Here is a 17,443-nt window from a genome sequence, read left to right as displayed (position 1 = left end):
GAAAGAAAGAAAGAAAGAAAGAAAGAAAGAAAGAAAGAAAGAAAGAAAGAAAAAGAAAACCAAAGATTCAATTACTTGCTTACTGGAAGACAGTGGATTTCTTAAAAAAAGGAAGGAAACTGTATAATTGACATTGGAATAGTAGTTCTCACTCAGGATGCTGAAGTGCTGTAGTGGTGGATTTGGTTCCCAGATAACCACCTCTGGACTCAGGATTCACCTGACTAGCAACAGACATCACTTACACATGCATAGCAATATGGGTGTTTGGAGATGCAAATTGTTTTCAAAGGTTTTGATGGGATGGCCTGTCACCACCAGCAGAAGCCTGTCATTATCCTATAAATGCTCCAGATTGTTTGCTTTCCTTTGGCCTGTGTTTATTCACCTCCTCTCCCCCTCTCCACCTGCCGGGAATAGGGAATGCTGTCCGGCAGCAGGGAGGGACAGAACAGGACTCACTTCAAAAGCACAAAGTTGGAGTCCCTGGTCTCAGGCTCCTTCTCCCATCCTTTGGAAATGCTGGGCAGGTGGAAAGGGATTCTCCGAGCTGTGGAACCCCTTGGTCAGACTCTGCTCAATGCATTCAGGAGGAAGGCGGGGGAGCAGCGGTGCCTGCCTGGCTCTGAGCTCACAGCAAAACACCCATTTGCTTTGCCATGCACTGCTGCTAGCCCCCCTCTCCACAGCCAGCCTTACCTGATGCTTAAAAGGGAGTTATAATGCTCATTTATCTCTTCTGGGGGGAAAAAAACTCCGTTAATGCAGCCTTTGAATAAGTGCTACCCTGCTCTTTAAATGCTAAAGTTCACTAAAACTCCAGTGATTTATGTGCAGCTTTTGACTGCCAGCACCTGGCAGATGAAGAAACCTACTCAAGCTTCAGTCATAAACAGATAGCATACAATTTAATTTTAATGTGCTCGTTAGTCGTAGCACATTTCAGACATAATTGTGAACGCAACACAAAATTATAGCAAAAAGACAATTTTAATGCTGCTGTAGAAAAAAAGGTTATATGAAGAGTCATATAATGGTGCTTCATTGTCAACAACAAAACAGGGCACAGAGTGCATTACAGTGTCTGTGCTGTTTACATGCCAATATTTTATACATAGATTCTCATATGGTGTCAGCTGTCAGTTACTTCTGCAAATTAACTGCCAAAAATGGAGACGAACAGAATCACTTAGTGTGCTGGTAACCACGGGTTACCTTTCATATGCCTAAAGATAAAGCTGCAGTATGGAATCTTGGGAGAATAATTAGGCAGAACAAAACAGAAAGTTACCAATTGAAATAAAAAGGCATTCTACAATAGGAAATAACAACCAAGAGCGCTTATAAATAAGTAAAAGAGGTTATATCACAGAATGCCTCATAACTTTTTAAGCAAAGTATTACAGTACAAACATTTTAAAGGCTTTATCAATGTTTAGGAAATACAGTACAAGTTTTTCAAATAGATTTAACCCTTTGAGCACTGAGTTTATTTTGAATTTTCTCTTTTTATTTTATTTTTATTTTTTTTTTACTAATAAATACCTTTAAAAGTCATGTTGTGCAAAACAGTTAGAATGTATGCCAGGAATGCAGTCCGTGGCTTCTGTTTCTTCATACAATTAAAAAAAAAAAAAAAAACCAAACCAAAAGCAAAAGCAAAAAAAAACAAACAAATGATTGCAACACTAATAAATATGTATAATTTAAACATGAACCTCTCTTAATATAGATGTACTGTATAGCAAAACAAAGCAAAACATAGTTTGCTTTAAGAATAATGTTTCTGAATACTTTATAAATGTTATCTGTGGTATCTTTTATCACATAATTTACAATGTTTGATTGTTAATGGAAAAACCATTTGATCTAAAAAAAAAATGAAATATACACTATATATAGGTACAGTTTATACCTGGGGCTTACCAGGTACAAACCCCGCTGCTGCTAAAAATGCTGAAAAAAAAGAAAATGGCATTAACCACAATCACATTTTCCATAAGAGATTTTGAAATCTATACAATATATACATCTATGTTTCAATGTGAAAATTATATTTTTAAATTTCAAGGTGTGAGACACCTCTGCATAAATGGAGGTTCATATTAGTAATCAGAACTAAGCTAGTAAGGGTCTAAAAAAAAAAGCATATCCTTACATTTTTACCAAATTAATGCAAAAGTGCTTCAAAGTACTCAGAGGGCTAAAGATTATAGGGTGAGAAATACCAGCACACTTAGGTCACATGAAAAAGTGCACCAGAATTAGTTATAAATGCTTAATTAAACTGTCTGTTAATGCATGCAGCTTGATGCATCAGAGGGATGCACAGCAACTAAATCCAATTTACACAAAGTTCCAAACACTTACCACTGCATTTTAACCTTCATATTTTACCAGTAACAACAGCTGATTATGCACCTCTATTTAAACACTGTACAGTTATACAAAACAGTTCAGCCCAGAGCGACTCTGGAGTTAAAATAAGAACATGTGCCAAGAACTAAACAGTAGCTTTAAGGCGTCTTTGACAGTTTTCCTCAAAGCAAATTACAGTTATTTTAATCAAAAGCAAATGCTACTGCTTCTCTAACTCCGAAACGTACAGAAGATGATCCTCTGGTGACTTCCCATGTGTTTTACTAAGATGAAGTTTAACAGCATGCTTGCTTGCAAAAGTCCTGTTACAAAGTTTGCACTGATAAGAAGTTCCGATATCTTCCTCTGGAGAGGACGTCACCAGTTTTTCAGATGGTGACTTTGCTTGTGCTATCTGATTGTTAATCTGTTCACTGGACAGTTTGGACAAGTCTCTTAACCTGAAACCCAGATGCGATTCAAGATGACTGATATAAGTTGAAGGAGTTCTGATCTGTGAAGCACAGTCATTACAAAAGAACACTGGGTGTCCAGTGTCCAAATTTTTAAGGAACTTAGTTCCCCCCGTCCTTCGGAGCTGGTATTTCACATTGGCCAGCCAGTGGCTAATTGTGGTCATTGAGAGTCCCGTAAACCTGGAAATGTGCATTCTTTCTTGAGGGCTCAAGTCTGACATGATGTATTTCCCCTCTGAAGTCTGCCGTAAGCTGGCTGCAAACTGGGCCTGCAATATGAGCAAGTGCTGAGGGTTCCAGTTAGACTGACGTCCCTTCCTTTTCTGAGCTGGTGTATTCTCTTCTGGTTCCTCTATTGTGGTACCGTCAATGTCAGATTTCTCAGATATGCTGGAAGGTGTGGAAGATTTTGATGTGTGACTTTCTGTCAGGTTCTTCAGCATATCAGATATATCTGACAAGGCATTCTCGCGTAGCGGCGAGTTTGACATGAATGACACGACTGCAGATGTCTTTGCTGTTGTCACTGTAGATGAAGAAGATGCAGAAGATGTCGATGTGGATGACAAAAGCGCTGAACCCAAAGAGCAGCTTTTGTCACTCTTGCCTTTCGTCAAATCTATGGGTTGGTCATTGTTGACATGATAAAAATAACGGTCTAAGTGGTCTGATTTTTTGGACTGTAGAGGTGGGGTGGCCACTGCAGCCTTTTCTGCCAAACTGTTGCTCATTTTAAAAAGCATGCTCATTGGATCCAGAGCGGGCAAAGATGGCTTTGCTGCCTTGCCAAGGTGAATGTTCATGACAGATTGCAGTGCACTTAATGGATTTACAAATGGCTGTTCGGGAGGGTGGTCAGTGATGATGGCTGTGCTGCTACTTAAAGAACCTACAATGGATTTCACAGGCTCTTTCCCATTTTCCACAGGTTCTGCAGTTGGGCTATCTTTGCAACCGTCTCTCTGAGGAACAGGGCTGTTCTGCTGGCTTTTAAAGCCACCATCGTTGGGGGGCTCCATCTTAAGGGGTTCACTGACTTCACTGCTGCACGGCGAAGGTGTCGCACGCTTCAGTGGAGAGAGCTTCCCTTCAGGCTCTTTCATCTTCTCCTCCACTTTAGCCACCTTCTCAGTGACCTTCTTTACCAACTCTTCCATGGCATGAAAGTTTGTTTTTGGCACAGGTGAGGTCTGACTGCTGGGTGGAGACACTAAGGGCTGGTTTTTAGTTGGTGACACTAGTTCATTGTTTCCAAACATAGGTTTTAAGGGTGTACTCTTCCCAGATGAGCCCAATGACAGCTTCATCATATTAGGCAGCTGGTAGGCAGCATGAATGCTGGGGTAGCCACCCCAGCTCGGTGTGCCATTCTGAGCTTTGTTTATAGCTGATGTAACTGTGTTTTCTAAAGACTTCAATATATCTAATCCCCCCTTAGGGCTCTCTTCTAGGTCATTTTCAGTCAAGTAATGGTATTTTGAGGAGATATCATACTTCTCCTCATCTTCACTTGACTTCTCTTTGTCTTTCATTTTGTCATCAGCAATGACTCTTTCCTTATCTACTTCTTTTTTAATCTCAACATTTAATTTAGGGGAAACACTAGAAGGTGTGTTGGAAGGAGATGTAAAGGTGGTGGCAGCTAGTGGCACAGACTGGACCTTCTCATCTACTAAGGACGTTATTGTCGGTGTGGCTGGAGCTTCTATAATTGGTTTCCCTTTTTTCATGGCAGAGTTAGTGACTTTGATAAAATGTCCTGTCACCATCATGTGAGCCGTGAGCTCCTGCAGGGTGTCATGTGAACTTCCACACTCCATGCACTTCAGAATTTGAGATTTCCTCGCCTCAAAGTGCCAGGCGTAGCTGGCACCGTTCTGGTGACCGTAGCGGTTATTTGGTGTAATGTAGGGATTGGAATTCTTCTGAAGTGCATCGTTACTATCTGAGATAGTGGCTTTTGGTGTCCCAGCCGTGGAGTCTGGAGAACTTGGAAGTTCAAGCTCCAGTGATGCTTTCTTTCTAGTAGCTGGGATAATTTTTGCTGCTACAGGTGTAACAGGTTCCTTCAGAGGCACTTTTTGGTAGTGTTTTGTTTTGATCATATGAACACTCAAATCCTGAAGAGATTCAAATGAATGACCACAGTACATACATTTTAGCACTTTCTGGGCATCCTCTTTCCCTTCCATTTCAAGCAAAGAACGTTTACGTGGTTTGGACCATCTTTTGGGGTTATTGTTATCTGTTTCGTGGTTGTCATCTCGATAATGTCCTGTTTCATTCATGTGCACTGTTAATTCTACTAAAGTATCGTAGGCAGCACTGCAGTCTTTACAGCGGAATTTACTGGCTCCAGTGAATATAGAGCCATAGAGCTTACTGCTCTGTCTGTACAGCTGCACTGTGCTAAAAAGGCTTGGTTCTGGCAGAATTCTGCTCTGAGAAACTTGCTGCAGTGTTTTGGCCATCGCAGTCTGGTGCCAGTCGAAGCTGCCACTTCCACAACTGCTGCTGCTGCTGCTGCTACTGCTGCTGCTACCGTTGTTTTTTTCTGAAATTGGCTGGTGAAGGTTCAAATTGAGATTGGACCAGTAGGAATTGGAGAGGAAGTTATTATACACGGCCTTCATTTGTTCTAAACTATCAGACACCGTAGAGTCTTCCAGTGGTATGGAAACCTCCTTGCTCTCTTCCTCATTTTTAATGGAGCTGCTCTCAAAGTCTGCCATGCGGTCACTTGTCTCACTGATGTGGGACTCACTGTCCATTTCATGGCTAGAGAACTCAGCTGCTGGAGAGTTTTGGTAGCTTTGGCAGTTCTTACTGAAGTCTTTTTCTGGACATGCATATTTTGCTGAAGGCTCCCCATCAACTGCATTTTCATCAGGTTCCACATCTTCTTCCACCAGCGCTGCTGCTTTTAGTTCATCTGAAACGTAGGCTATTGTGAAGAGAAGAAAATACAAGTTAGTTTCTGCTCATCATACTTTTGTTTTAGCCAAAGAAGTGTACTTATTTGTAAAATTAAACAGTTAAAATTTAGTGTTTCTTCAGAGCAAGAAAAAAAAAAATCTGCTCTTCAAACATAATTTGCCACCTTATTCTTCTCAAGGGGCAACAGCTTGAAATTAAAACTAAATTTGAAATTAATGAAGCACATTCTGGAGGTGGCATTCATTTCTAAAGTAATAAATTACTTGTATCAACCTCAGAGACAGCAGTTCCTGTCTGTCAATTAATATGTCTTATGCTTCTCCTACCCCTAATGCATTTCTTAACAGACAGATTCACAATTTAAATTAAGCAAGCATTTTTTGCTCATTACAGTTTTCAGACTCAATCGTTAATAAATATAGAGCACAACAAACATCAAGAATTTCTACAAAGTAAAAAAATTGCCAGTTAAAATAAATTTTAAAAATCAGATTTTTTAAAGTTATCTTTATTAGTCATGTCACATTTTAGAAGAGATGCAAGTTAAATGCAAGTGATGTAACCTCTGGAAACAACTAATTCAAAGCAATTTGAGGCTATTCTTTATGGGTGCAACAAATGTCCCATTCCCATTTAAACACAACTTCCTCAAGAAGAAAGCCCATGAAGAATTATGTCAGGAACTAGTTCAATGAAATTGGTATGCTGCACTCATTCTTGCTGTATAAATATATACAAGACCTTCCAGTGGACCTTACAAATGTCAAAGTGTTTGCTCTTTAGACTACTTTGTCAATATTTACTCAGCATAAGCTACATGGACACCCAACAGGGATCCTGTCTTTTTTCCCCTCAAGTAATGCAACTGGTGATGTAAATCTAAGATACTCTTCTTGAACAGGACAGTTGGCAACTGACAGCAAACATTTTTTTTTTTCCCCATGGTGCTTCTGTGCTTCTGTTTTACATATACTAAGTCTACCTAAGTTTTCCCTTTAAGCAAGAAAATTATGGAAACATTAAAAAAAGGAATCATTAACTAATCAAATTTATCTAGTTCTATGTAATGCATTAATTTGGAGGAAAGCAAAAATAGAATATGACTCTCTTCAGTGGAATTTAAAATCTCTCACAAAGATAATTATAAACTGAAAAAAAGTCACATTTTCAGTACTCTCTGGGGTTAAAGACACCTGACATTTGACCTTCTCTGCAACACATCTGGAAAATGTAGGTTATTTGTATCTTGAACAACCTATAGCTTATTTCTTCAGGCAATAGTGCAGAGAAGATAGCAGTTTACACCCCAAAAAGCCCTGTTTAACCAACAGACTGAAAAATGTAGAACACTAAAGTAGGTATCACACACACAATATTAAACCTTGCAAACTTCTTTCAGGGAAAATATGCTTAAATGTTATCAGAAAACCACAAGAGACAAAACAACTGTTAAAGTGACAATGAAATCAGGCTTTTAGTTTCACATGGAGTATTTCTTCGTTCAGTTAGGTAATACAAAATATTCACTACTGTTCTTTCACATGGATGAATGGTAGCAAATCTTCTTCCAAGCATGTAAAGTTATAATGTGATCTTCAGAACACAAGTTAAACCTTTCAAATCATAAACATATCAAAAAAGAGCAACACATAATAATGATCGATTATTTCAGTTCAGATCATTTCAATGCAGAAAATTCAAGCTGCAAGGGTTCTGGTTTTAAAATTTGGGAGCACAGAGTTTGAAAGAAATAAGTTTAAAATTTTATCATAAGATGTTTCAAAGGTGCTGATACAAAGATGAGACTTTGGAAACAATGAAATAGAGCTGTGCTGTTTTGCTCTGTTTTATGCTTTTTCAAAATATTTTGAAAAAAGTATTATTATTCTATGTATATCAAAGACTCAGTAGCAACTTAAAATAAGGTTCAGCTCTGTCTTGCAAATATTTACAATAAAACCAATACACAGAATCGAAAAAGGTGGATTTTCAGAACTTTAGCACAGGAGACCAAAGCAGTTCAAATTACTCTCTGAAGCTGAAAATTTTTGGATAACTACTGATAATGTGCAGACAACTGATTACTAACTGCCTCTTTCTCAACCACACCAAATCCTACTGAATAAGGAAGGATGGAAGGAAGGAATCATAGCATGAAACCTCTAGTTTGGAAGCAAATATAACCTTCTATACCCTTGTGGAAACAGATTTTCTTCTACAACTCCTGTTTCTTTGCCTCTGTTTTGAAACTGCATAATAATTTGCTTTTCACAAAGTAAAGAACACCCAAGGTTACCACCACACTACCTGCCTTAAAGAGCCCTCATTGACACCTGCAGGTTGGGGTGCCACAGCAAGGCTCTCTGAGTGTACCTGTCTGTGGTTTTCTCTGGCTGCTGAGCACCTGTCGGAGTGTGTGCCACCCATTCCCACCACCACATCACATTCCAAACCCAAGGGCTCCATCCCTGCACACCATGGAGAGCCCTCCTTGGACCCATTGCTCACCAACACAACCAGAGGGCACAGAACCAACTCCCTAATTAGTGTGTTGTTCTTTACATTTTTATTTCTCTTTCTGCTGAAGTCTTATGAATTTTGTTTGAACTGAAAAGACTTGTCACATTCACAGCTTTTTTAGAGAGTGACTTTTACATTAGGGAAAACCTCCAGCATGCAGCTCATTTAAATGTAAATCTATTTACCTTTCATGCTTTCTTTGCCCTTTTCACCAACTATCAAGCATATTTGCGTGTTAACCAGGAGCTGCCTCCTCTATAGCTGTTCTCCTTCCTAAGCTCAAGTTGTGAAGCCAACTTGTGACATCAGTCTTTGATCCAGAAATGCAGGAAATGCGGCACAAATGACAGTGTGGAATTTAACCCAGCAATCTGCAACTTTGAGAAAATGACAGTTCCAAGGGCTCCTTCTGCTCCTTCCCCCCCACGTTGCAGAGATGGGATGAAACCTGGTCTAGTGGAAGGGTCCTGCCTCGTCACACCTTGCTCAGGGGCAAGAAATGGTCAGTATGAGCACAGATGAAGGTAACAGCCTCACTGCACCAGGAATAAGGACAGGGAGGCCCACAGCAATGAAATTTCTTATTTGGTGAAGTACCTACAGGAAAAGCAAAGAGACTGCTAAAGGAGAGAATAAAATCAGGAGGAGACGGTAAAAGGGTTTTCCACAGCGATTCACTGCCTGGAGGACAGACTGTTTATAAGAAGCACTGTCACCAGCTCATCCTTACTTAGCCATTACCCTATTATGCAAAAAAAAAAAAAAAAAAAGAAGACAAAAAAAGACTCGTAGTTCAATATTTTTCAAGTGTACAATAAATGTTTGAATAGTAGGGCATCTATAAAACTGTTCTTCAAGGCCTCAACAGCAAAGTCTGAGGGGAAAACAACTTTAAAGGCAATTCTAGTGGCAGAAGTTAATAAGAGTGGAAATGAAAGAAATTAGGCAGTTCTGGGTTTTGTTTTTCCAGAGAAAAAGGACAAAAAAAAATCACAGTTCTCAAAAAAGTGTTTAGTTTTCATCTCACAGGGCACCATAACCCACAGGAAATTGCCTGCAAATTGAGCAGTGGTGTCACTGTGACACAGTATTTGACAAAAAGTGGAAAGCTGTTGCCTGGCGTGGCACTCAAGTTTCTAGGGAAGAGGATATCAAAGGGGTTCAGAAACATCTTGCAGATACAACCACAGAGAGGTTGAGAAGAGACAGTTCCCTCATTAATATTTGTTGTAATTATTAACTGAAGTGCTAGGTAACAATGAAATTAACACATTTGATATCAATATATAACAGTAAGCTGTGGTATAATGCAATTCCTTTCCACACAAGAGGGAATTACCTTCATAACTGAGCTATGGATCATTTCTTTGCCAGTGGAAATAAATTGTGATCCATCACTGTCCAAAATGATCTACATATTGCATAGACAGTAATGAACTCATATACCTGGCTCTGCACAGACACCAGGGATGTGCTGCACGAGAGCAGAGCCCCAGAGGCACAGGAGCCCCGTGGAGCCAGAGCAGCCGTGCCTGCCGACGTCCTGGGCTCACCAGCCCCTCAGCTGCCACCTGACTGCCAGAGCTCCTCTTCAGCAGAACAGCAAAAACCCTGAATGCTTGTCACTGAACTCACAGAATCACCAGGTTGGAAGAGATCATCGAGTCCAACCCAGCTCTAACACCTCAACTCAGCCCTGGCACACGGTGCCACATCCAGGCTTTGTTAAACACATCCAGGGATGGGGTCTCCACCACCTCCCTGGGCAGGCATTTCCAGAACTTTATCCCCCTTTCTGTAAAAAAACTTTTTCCTAATATCCAACCTTGGTGCAGCTTAAGGCTGTATCCTCTGTTCTGTCAGTGCTGCCTGGAGAAAGAGCCCAACCCCACCTGAGCACAACCACCTTTCAGGAGCTATAGAGAGTGATAAAGTCACCCCTGAGTCTCCTTTTCTCCAGGCTTGTCATCCCCTCCATGGCAACACCCCCACAGTGAGTGTCTGGACACACGCCTCCTTGAGATTGTTTGGAAATACAAGACCACAGCACTAAAGGTGTATTTTACTGTTCTCCAAAACCCAATTATATGCACAATTTTCCCCTCTCATTTCCTGAAAAATACAGCGGAAACCATATATTTTGGCTTGGACATATCCAAATATTTCATTTCAACACTTTTGCAATTTCTTGTTTTAATTATATTTCTTTCTTGCCAAAATTTTTTCTTTTGTTTTAATTAGCTCACTGTGGGTATATTTAAACTAGTATATATGCTGTTTGCTTGAAAAGGAACAAAACATTCCAATTCTTCTCAGATGAAAAACTCTTAGTTACAAAAGTTTATCAAAACCACTCAGTCTCAGTTTCTTGGAAGTAATTTTGCTTTAAACAAATGGCTTTCTATTAAAAAAAAAATTATCTTTGCTATGCATCATTCAAAATCATCAAGTAATACTAAGGGTCATCTTCCAAACCATTTAATTTTGAGTTCATTGGTAAAAGAAACTTCTTAAAGAACCTGAGCCCCTCTAAATTTCACAGTTGAAAAACAAATAACAGCAGAATAGGATCAGGAGCAGAAATGCTCCTAATGCTTACAGGATTAATACTATATTCCCAGTAAAAAAGAAACCGGGAAAAAGAATCATATTAGGTTATAAAATGGAGCAGTGAGTAGGATTCTGCCAAAGTCCCTCTGCACCCTGACTCCCCATTCCATGGCACTGCACAAGAGGTGGCTCCTGTCACTGCCCCTGCTGCTGGCAGTGCACAGCCTTTTCCTAAATACTTGTCCCATTCTGTTTTAAATCAGATACCAGACACCTAAGAAATTAACTTAATATTTTTTAAATATTTAAGTTATCTTTGAAAAAAACCCAGATTCCCCAGTTTTGGTGGGACCATTTGAAGTTAAGAGGCAGCTCAGTCTCAACACCAGTGCAGAGAAAGCCAAGAGAGGAACAGCAGCATGGAGATGATCTGACTGTGCCAATGAACCTTATTCACAAAATTAATGAGCAGAGGCAAGAGAAAACCAGCCTGGTGGATGGAGTCAATCAAAGACCTAATGCAAATGCAGGCATATAAAAGAATTACATTAGTCTGTTAGAAAACTCCCACTCCACAGGCCTTCCACTCACAGCAAGAAAGGCAAACATTTCACCCACAACATGAGCTATTTCTATACTGAGACTAACTGATAATTCCCGTGTAACTGAAATTGTATTTGAGACTTCACTCCTTGGCAGAGATGCTGGCATATTCCTCATTAGGCAGTCAGGATGGGAGGCAGGAGTGACTGCCCTGCTTACGAGAGTGGCAAATGACAAGAGTCTCTAAACGGGCATGGCAATACTGATTACCCAGCACCTTGACAGGGACATTATTCCTGTTAGAAAGGTCAAAGGTTCTGTTTCATAGAGGCAAGACTGTCTATTATGGCAGAGAAATGCTATTTCCAAGTGAAGAGGTCAGCACTTCTCTCTCACGTCGGCTCAAGTCCCCTGTACCTCGCACCGGAGCGCGAGCCTACTGCAAGACGGATTATTCTGCCCACTGGCAAGGTCAAGAATATTAATTTTGAACATGTTAATTTGATGTGATGTGCATGATTAATGCTTGTTTAGCTGGATTTTTTTTTGTATGTTGATAAATCTGCAGCCTTTTCATGCCATTGAGAGTGCAGGATTAAGTCACTGGGAAGTGGTGTGGATGGATGTGACACAGGATGCCAATCGAATGGGGGGCTATCATTAGGCACTAAAAACTTTGAAGTGTACTTTGTTTGTTCCTTCATGAAAATACTGCAGCTGTCTGCCACAAAGAGCTCAGAAACAGGCCAGAGGAAGCTAGCCAGCTGCTCTGATTCAGCATCCTGGACTGGTATTACATTTGGAGAGACTTCAGAGAGGCCAAATCAACTGTAAGTGCTAAGAGATGAGAATTACATGGACAAGGACACACAGAGAAGAAATGATAACAAGGAATTAGTTTATATGCCATTACAGTGTGGGCCACCTAAGCACAGAACAAAGCAATTTTACATCAGGTACCTTTTCCTTATGTCACTGTATTCCAAACTCCCCTGGGTTCTGTGTAGTTCAAAGGAAGGCACAGGAGTCAGGTCTCCCATTCATTTTAGAGTTTACAGTGCCACAAAAAATGTGTCATACAGCCTACTCATAAATGAAGAGAGAAAACATTCAAAAAAACAATACAAATTCTGGTAAGGGAGACATTATTTTTTTTCTGAAAGCAAACATTATTTAGATGTTTCTTAAATGACCAAGTGAAAACCTCACATTTATGTATTATCTCCTTCACTAAAAAAAATAGCATACTGAAAAAACAGCATACCCTACTATAAAATAATGGCTTAGAAGCAGCTTGAGCTTGGAACTATTGGACAGCATCATTTAACTGAGGTGTTCAAGAGCTTCAATGAGTGCTTTATTTTTCACATCAGCCCTGTGGAAGAAACGTTCTTATCCACAGTTTACAGCTCAAAACCTGGAAAGAAGCTAAAAATTAATTGTCTGGTGCTAGACAAGAAGACAACTGAAGGACCCTGTTACTCCTGTAGGTTAATATATATAATTCAGCTGTTTACACAAAACAGGGGAAGATGACTTAAGTTTGTTCTGTCCCTATGTTTCCTCACAGTGTGTTTATGTGAATACAATATATGTGTATAATTGAAAATAATTGCCAGTTTTCAGCTGAAACAATTATTTCACCCAGTGAAATACCCACAGGTGCATGTACTCAGCACAACCTGGAACCTGTGGTTACAGATCTCCTCCGAGCCAAGCTGCTGGGATCCAGTAAATGCTGAACCTGCAGGCTGCCAGCAAAATTCTTTTCACAGTGGGGAAAATGGGGAAGTTTTCTGAAATATTGTCACAACTGTCCTCTGAAGAGCTCTCTGCTCCCAGCCCACAGCAGGACTCGGGTACACTGTGACACCCACTCTGCCAGACCTGTGATGGAGATGGAGCATGATGGATCATGCCTCCCTCCTCTAAAACTGCACCCTGCTTTGATTTCTCCCTGGGGCCTAAACTCCCTGAATTCAACGTGCTCAGCAGGGCTTTTCTAAAAGCTGCTCAAATTACCCACCCTTGAAACACAGCACCACTGTTTTCTGGTGCGGAGAGGAGCACCTGATCCCAACACACTGCAGTGTGCTCTTCTATGGGTAGGGTTGCACAAGGATTAGTCTGAAATCTGTCTCGCTCTAAGAGTTCACCTGCCACCTTCTACAAGAGCTGTTTGACAAGAAGGGATCCAAACATTAAAAAGCCTTGGCTGAGAACCAAGGTCCGAGTTACTGTTAATGAACAAAATCATATCGATTTCTAGAGACTTTCTTCAGATATCATTCTTGTACAGCCAGGAGTGAATGACAAGCTTAGAGAAACTTCACAAGAACAAGAGTTCAGAGCCTTTCTGCCCAGGAAGAACTGATTTTTAAGGGGTCTGACCTAAATTTGCAGTCACACACACAATGCAACTGGCTGCCTAAAGTACCACAGCTGGGGAACTGTTTATATTCCACTGTGTGTTCCCATACCAGAAGCGAGGCAGGATTAACAGTAATCAAGGTTATGGACTGTCACAATGACAGAAGGACCTTCCTTGCTATGGTATTTTGTGGAATCCATCTCCTTTCCCCTTTGGACTCTGGGGCAGTAGAGATTTGAACAGCTCCTATGGGCATGTGCCTGGAATTTCTGGCTGATCCTGCTGAAAAAGGAGAAAAAACTTTCTTGGCCACCATACCACCATAAAACCAGCCTTTCACAAGCAGCACTACAACCAGACCGGGCAGGCAACTGAGCAGCAGAGGCTGGGAGTGCCCAGTGGGAATTCTCAACTGCTCCTTGGTTTGATTCACTCCAGGCTCTCATGATCCCATTTCATCAACATCCCTGTAGGACCGTCCTCTGTAGTACCCTCCTCCACCTTCCCTGGGAAAGGCTGCTCTTCCTCCAACTGCACTGAAGTTACAAATGAACACCATCCCAAGGAGCACTGTCCCATGAAGTTCCCACTGTCCATGGGGCAGTCAAGGGTCAGCTACCCAGCCACAAAGGGGAAACACCACCAGGGATCAGGAACCAGGCACAGACTGGTGAAGTATCAGCTCACAAGCAGCCCCAGATTTTCAAAGATTTCACACAAACATCACAAATTCAATGACCAAGTGCATTACTAACAGGAAAAACCCCCACCTATATTTGCTGTATAAATTATTCAACGTGAATAAATGTGATCCACTCTTAAGTTAGACAAAAGTGGCTTTTCCTTGGTTTCCAAGGCAGTTGCTTGCTGTGCAGTACTACAGACTTGCTGGAGACCTACTACATGCAAGCACATATTTCAGTGGGAGCCACTGAAATAGGAGTTCAGCAGCAGAGAAAAAAGCTTCATGTTACACTTGACCCTAATTGTTCTTTGGACTCCGTAGAATTTTTCTAAGCACAGAATTACTATTTCCTCAAATGGACAAAAATATTTACCAGAACATTCAAAGAAAAAAAAAAATGTTTGTTTTGGGGGTTGTTTTGTCTTTTAGTTAAAAGTCTCTGTCAACATCCTGGAAAGATGAAGCCAAATTCTCTGTATGAATTGGTACCAAAATACAGAGTGACAAAATCTCTGCTTGATACTAGACATTTGGGTGGCATCTTTTAATCACTGAAAAGCACACAGGGCATTCCACAAACTAATACAAGATTCACAGCCAACTCTGGGATAAGCAGCCATGAGCATAGAAGTTCTCAATATGGCTCTAATAGCTCGTAATTATTATAATCCTTCACTGAGCAAACAGATGTTGTAAGGGAACTTCAGTTTCTTCAAATGCAGTAATCAAACCATTCTGCTTCTGCCTTGCCTCTTCTCAGTAAATGCTTTGTATAGTGGAGTGGAAATAGGAAATGTAGTGACAAAATGACCATTTAATTGTCACAGAAATCTGTTTCTGAACAAAACTGATGTTGTCATTTCTCTTCATGCACATTTCTCTCAGCCTTCTGATATGGTTTAGCCTTTTTTTACACCAAGAAAAAATCTTGCACCTTACTTTCTGTAATCTTCCCACATATTTGGTTGCTCTTAATTTGTCCACATCTTACAAGTTTTACAGTTACTAGAATTTGGTGCTGTATTTGTGTTTAGCTGTACTAATCATACACACACATCTCTGGAGCTGCCACCTTCGCTGCGAAATTTTTAAAAATCAAATTTTCACCTAAAACACTTCAGTACATTACAGCGAGTCATTCTGCTTGGTGGTTTATTTGTAAATAATCACGCCTACTTAAGACATTCAAAATGTACCAAAAGACCTTCAGCCTGATCCTTCATTTTGTTGCAAACTTGCATCTCCCATTGAAGCCCTTTCTACAGTAGTTTCAATAGCTATTTTGGCTGCAGTGCCTCCTTACAATAAACTCTATACATCTGTATGAATGGTATAGTAGAAATCCAAATGATTTCAATCACAATTTCAGCTATTGTGAACTTGTGCATATAATGAAGTTCCTCTATTAAGAAAGGAGCTCAGTGTGGGCCAACAAAGCTTTGTGTCCTTTCACAGTTGCTATTCAGCCCTCATTTAAGAAAAACAACTATTGACTACAATATGAATCTTAGGACTTGAAACAAACAGAGATTCTCAGGATTACCTCTACAAGATGGACCCAGCTTTTTTTTTTTTTGTATGTGGAGCAAAGAGAAGCACTGAATATTCATTTCACTCATTTGCTAACTATACTAATGTAGACTGCTGTAAATGGGTCTCTATCTACCAGTACCTATTGAACAGAAGGGTATTTGAATAGGTGGAGTTTGCTATAATGCCACACTAAGATAATGTACTAGAAACAAATGGTTCACTGATTCCTGAATAGAAAATTTGCTGGAAAACCCTGAGAACTAGGAGACGAGGGGGAGGGGATAAAAACGTCGCTTCAGAGCCACCAACCAAACTCCTGTCATTTTTAAAAGATGCTCCTATGGCACAGTATGAATAGTTTATAGCCATGATTGTGAACATTCAATGTCATATAAGAAAAGACACTTGTCAAGAGCCTTTCCCTTACCAGCACCCTCATCATGACCTGTGTTAATGAAGTTAATTGAATTTAAGATCAATAATGGTTAATTATTGCAATTTGACATTCTGAGATAAATGGCTTTAAGACAGAGAAATGTGTGTGTATGTGAATTCTCTCCAAAGAAGGTGAACACATTACAGCCTAAGAGGGATCACACAGTCCTTCCATTGATCCTGGTACAATCTGATCGACCTAATCCTCTGATGAATGTGGGCTTTTCACAGCTACAAGTAAATGTTCTACAAGACTACTCTAACCCTTGTCACTGACCAAATCTATATGAGCTGTACACTAGAAATCTATTGAGATAGATTAAAGAACTGCTGTAGAAACAAGAGATGCTTCAATAAAGATGAAGGTTTATTATATTGACTATTAATGTTACATGCAGTATGTAATTATGAATGCTTATGGATCATAAGAGTTTAATTTTGGTCAGTCAGATGCAAATGATCATAACTGAACAATAGTATTAAAATTAAAAAGTAACGGATTAAAAAAATCCAACAAGCATGTTGAATTTGATTACTTAGGAGTGAATGCTCAGTAAAAGAGAGATTTTAAAACATCCTTGAAATGTGCATGAAAATGCTCACAGACAGGTATTTATTTCACTCATCAACCTACTTCATTTAGGGTTTTTTAAGTTTACTTTCAAACAGTTCCTCAACAGGAAGACGTTTTTCAAACGTGTTAGTAATGATATTCTTACATGCATACTGAACAAGTTAAATGACCACTTACAAGATTTATAATGACAAAGTAAATGTCAAGGAAAAAGTATTACTGATTGCAGAGCACTGACAATAAAAAGCAGCTGAAGAGTTCTGTCAAAATGTAAGATTATGCAAAAACACTATTGAGAACACTGCTAATCATCTGCTCTTGTCAATTACTTGAAGAGTATCTGACAGCATATTTACATTAAACACATTTCAGGAGTGAAATCCTTAATGCTGTATCAGAATATTTTCATTATCATTAGAAATCCTTTAAAAGTCCTTTTGCAGCAGAGCATTGTAACAGCA

At 39.9% G+C, this 17,443-nt stretch overlaps 1 protein-coding gene across 4 annotated transcripts in view; it reads right to left on the bottom strand.

Annotated features, from left to right (window-relative positions):
• Positions 1-889: 889 nt before the first annotated feature.
• TSHZ3 (teashirt zinc finger homeobox 3) overlaps positions 890-17,443 on the bottom strand; it is a 65,260-nt gene continuing 48,706 nt past the window's right edge. For all 4 annotated transcript variants that reach the window (XM_077786297.2, XM_077786298.2, XM_085589474.1 and 1 more), the window contains exon 3: positions 890-5,778. In XM_077786297.2, the coding sequence (XP_077642423.2) occupies positions 2,579-5,778 (3,200 nt within the window). In that variant the 3' untranslated portion in view covers positions 890-2,578. The remainder of the gene's footprint in view (positions 5,779-17,443) is intronic.

Source organism: Lonchura striata, chromosome 11, assembly GCF_050655825.1.
Source record: "Lonchura striata isolate lonStrDom1 chromosome 11, ASM5065582v1, whole genome shotgun sequence".
Classification (NCBI taxonomy): Eukaryota; Metazoa; Chordata; class Aves; order Passeriformes; family Estrildidae; genus Lonchura; species Lonchura striata.
Note: the sequence above shows the minus strand (reverse complement) of the source record. Positions and strands in the feature narration are given on the sequence as shown.